Consider the following 3,930-nt stretch of genomic DNA (forward strand, 5'->3'; position numbering starts at 1 on the left):
TTTATACATCGTATGATTGAAAGCACATAAAAGTCTAATATCATTTTTTATAAAAAAAAAATTGGGAAGGATAATATCATAGACATATAGAAGATCAACACAATGGATAATCATGCTATGATAAAACTAATAAAAACTAATAAATTCATGTGAAACAGATTTTCTAATGGTTTAGTGGAGACATAATAAAAAATGAATAATTTAGTAGAGATATAATCATGACTCTACTAATTTTAGTGGAGACATAAGCAAAAATTCAATCTTATATCCTGGGTGAAAACACATAGGAGTTCAATATTATTTTCTTAAAATAATATATAAAATAATGAAGGATGCTACCTATTTTCTTAAAAATAATAATAATAAAGGATAATATCATGGATACATACATAATAGATGTTATGAAAAAACTAATTAAAACTAATAAACTAATGTGAAACGGATTCTTTAATGGTTTAGTGGAGACGAATTCATGACTCGACAAGCAAAAATGAATAATAATTTTATTTTATTACTTTGGATGGGAGATTGTGAAGTGTTACGATATTAAAAAAGAAATAAAAAAGATGAATGTTACAGCCGCCCACCACATTCCCATTCCGAGCAACGTTGAGTGGTTGCAGCCTCCTACACAACCACTTCTGATGCCTATACAAAGGCTGAATCGATTGGTGCACAGGTTGAGTGCGGTGCAACTTAAAACTCAGTCAAGTCAAGTCTGTGTAGGAGAGAGAATCTTTTCTAATGAATATATGTATCCAGTTTTATTTTCTTCTAACAAGCTATAAATCATGTAGGACTGACTGCATGAACCTTCATGTTGATGCTGAGTCGGCATCGCTTTAGCTTGATTATTTATTTGATCAACATGTCATGGAGATGTGCAGTGGGATATGATTGTTTTGTATCCAACTAATTGATTGGTTTAAGTGACCTAAAAAATATTATTAATTCATCATTACTCATACATCATTACAATATTATATTTTAAAATTTATAGTTAATTTGAATGAGGTTATGACACTATTTAAATTATTTATAGTATTTTTTAATATATTTTATAGTGTTTTTATTATAATGGTCAAAATACTATAATTGATCAAAAAATATTATAAAAAGATCAAAACAAAATTTTGAAAGAAGTTTAGGTATTTTTAAAATTAAGGATACTGTTTAAAAAATAAAATAAAGGACACCGGTTAAAAAAACACTCAAAATGTGAGGTTTTTTAATATAATAATAATAATAATAATAATAATAATAATAACAATAACAATATATTTACTCGTATTTCTCTCGAGGCATTTGGGAAGCAATGGGGTCGGCGCGTCCTGCTTGCCTCTTCGAGGGGTCGAAGAGCTGTTTTCCCTCCCCCCGTCCCCCGGGGGGCCTAAATCTGAGACGACGCGGTCATTGGCTTATCGTCACCGGATAAACACCATAACCACGTTTGACAGAAAGAAAGACGCTGTCGCACGCGCCACCGCGGTCAAGGTGGTGGATCCGGTCGCGTATGCCGCTTTCCACACCCTTTCCCTTCTCCTCCTACACGACAAGAGAAGCCGCGCACAGCGACAGCTTGCGATGAACCGAAACCAACGACCGCGGAGTTCGCCGTCACGTCTCCCGTCACCGCTGAGGCCACGAACGCGAAGGGAGCCGTGCGCCCATACGCGTCTTCCTACAGTTGACACGTGTCGTTGCTATTTTGTTTCCACCGTCCTCTCCTTATTTAAAGCCATCCCCTCTCTCCCTTCCCTCTATCCCTCTTCCACTGTCCCTTGTTCCCTTTTCGGTTGGTGCAGTTTTGTGTCGTAGCTTTGTTTTCTCTGCTTGGGTAGGTATCGAAGCGGGTGACGACGATGGAAGGTCTCACTCTCACTGGAGTGCTGAGGAAGGCCGCCGGGGACTTCCCCTCCCGGCGCGCCATATCCATCTCGGGCCGCCTCGAACTCTCCTACGCCCGCCTCCACCAGCTTGTGGATGCCGCCGCCGCCCGTCTTGCCGACGCCGGCGTGCTCCCTGGTGACGTCGTTGCGCTGGCCTTCCCCAACACCGTCGAGGTTCGTTTGGCTTCCTTTAGCTTTGATTTGATTAATATCCGCCGCGGAGTCTGCCGGCCGTGCCGCTGACGATGCCGTTGCTTTTGTGTTCGTGCAGCTTGTGATCGTGTTCCTGGCTGTGATCCGCGCCCGGGCTGTGGCGGCGCCGCTCAACCCCGCATATACTAAGGATGAGTTCGTGTTTTACCTCTCTGACTCGGAGTCGAAGCTCCTGGTGATCAACGCCGAGGGGAACGCGGCTGCGGAGGCCGCCGCGGCCGAGCTCGGGATCCCCCGCTCCGCCGCGTCCCTCCCCGACGCCTCCGGCACGCTCGAGCTCTCCCTCCCCACCGGCAGTACGGCAGCAGACGGGACCGCGCTGCCGCTCGACACGCGCGTCAATGACCCCTCCGACGTCGCGCTGTTCCTGCACACCTCCGGCTCCACGAGCCGGCCCAAGGGCGTTCCCCTCACCCAGCGCAACCTGGCTGCCTCTGTCAAGAACATCCGCTCCGTGTACCGGCTGAGCGAGACCGACTCCACCGTAATCGTCCTCCCCCTGTTCCACGTCCACGGCCTGGTAGCCGCCCTCCTTTCCTCCCTCTCCGCCGGCGCAGCCGTGGCCCTCCCAGCCGCCGGCCGCTTCTCGGCCTCCACCTTCTGGGCCGACATGCGCGCCTCCGGTGCCACGTGGTACTCAGCAGTGCCCACCATCCACCAAATCCTTCTCGACCGCCACGCCACGCGGCCCGAGCCGGCCTACCCAGAGCTCCGCTTCATCCGGAGCTGCAGCGCGTCGCTGGCGCCGGCGATTCTGGAGCACCTGGAGGCGGCCTTTGGAGCGCCGGTGCTGGAGGCGTACGCGATGACGGAGGCGGCGCACCAGATGGCGTCGAATCCACTACCGGAGGACGGCCCACGGAAGCCGGGCGCGGTGGGGCGGCCGACGGGACTGGAGATGGCAATCCTGGATGAGGAGGGCGCGCGCCGCCCGCCAAACGTTCCCGGGGAGGTGTGCATCCGGGGCCCTAACGTGGCCAAGGGCTATAAGAATAACCCAGAAGCCAACAAGGCGGCCTTCGCCTTTGGATGGTTCCACACCGGGGATGTCGGCTTCCTCGACGCCGATGGCTACCTCCACCTCGTCGGCCGCATCAAGGAGCTCATCAACCGCGGAGGTACGCGTCCATCTTCCCCCAAATCCCATCGTCCCTTGCGTCCGTTTTTCAATCTCAACCGTCTGATCTCTCGATCTCTTCCTTAGGCGAGAAGATCTCTCCGATAGAAGTGGACGCGGTGCTATTGGAACACCCAGACATCGCGCAGGGCGTGGCGTTCGGCGTGCCCGACGACAAATACGGGGAGGAGGTAAGCCGTCGGATCTACTTCATTGGTTTGTTAATCGACGGTTGCGATAATTCTGATGTGGATCTAACGGATGCAGATAAATTGCGCCGTGATACCGAGGGAAGGGGCGGACATGGAGGAGGCGGAGGTGTTGAGGCATTGCCGGAAGAACCTGGCGGCGTTCAAGGTGCCGAAGCGGGTGTTCATCACGGATTCGCTGCCGAAGACCGCCACCGGAAAGATCCAACGGCGGATCGTCGCCGAATTCTTCGTGCCTCCCGCCAAGGCACCGAGGGCCGGGGCTTAAATTCCTCGAAGCCCCCTCCTCCAGTCCCATGTCATTAACTATATAACTAAATTATATTGAAGCAGGCAAAAAAGAAAAAAAGAAAAAAAGAGAGAGGGCCTGTGTTGCCCTTTGTGACTATTTAGTTTATGATGTGAAAGTGATAATAGTAAAAAAAATATATGATTTTCTTTGAAGTATTTATAAAATTTTATCTTTATTATTATTATTATTTACTCTCATGTAAAAGGAGGG

General features: G+C 49.1%; 1 protein-coding gene across 1 annotated transcript; it reads left to right on the top strand.

Moving 5' to 3' along the window:
- The first annotated feature begins 1,738 nt into the window (after window positions 1-1,738).
- On the top strand, window positions 1,739-3,907 carry LOC135623409 (probable CoA ligase CCL9). The gene is made up of 4 exons (XM_065126344.1): window positions 1,739-2,063; window positions 2,161-3,220; window positions 3,307-3,410; window positions 3,487-3,907. Exons 1-4 carry the CDS (start codon window positions 1,863-1,865, stop codon window positions 3,694-3,696), a joined length of 1,575 nt encoding a protein of 524 aa, XP_064982416.1. The 5' UTR covers window positions 1,739-1,862; the 3' UTR covers window positions 3,697-3,907.
- Window positions 3,908-3,930: the final 23 nt, after the last annotated feature.

Source organism: Musa acuminata, chromosome BXJ2-9 (assembly GCF_036884655.1).
Source record: "Musa acuminata AAA Group cultivar baxijiao chromosome BXJ2-9, Cavendish_Baxijiao_AAA, whole genome shotgun sequence".
Taxonomy (NCBI): Eukaryota; Viridiplantae; Streptophyta; class Magnoliopsida; order Zingiberales; family Musaceae; genus Musa; species Musa acuminata.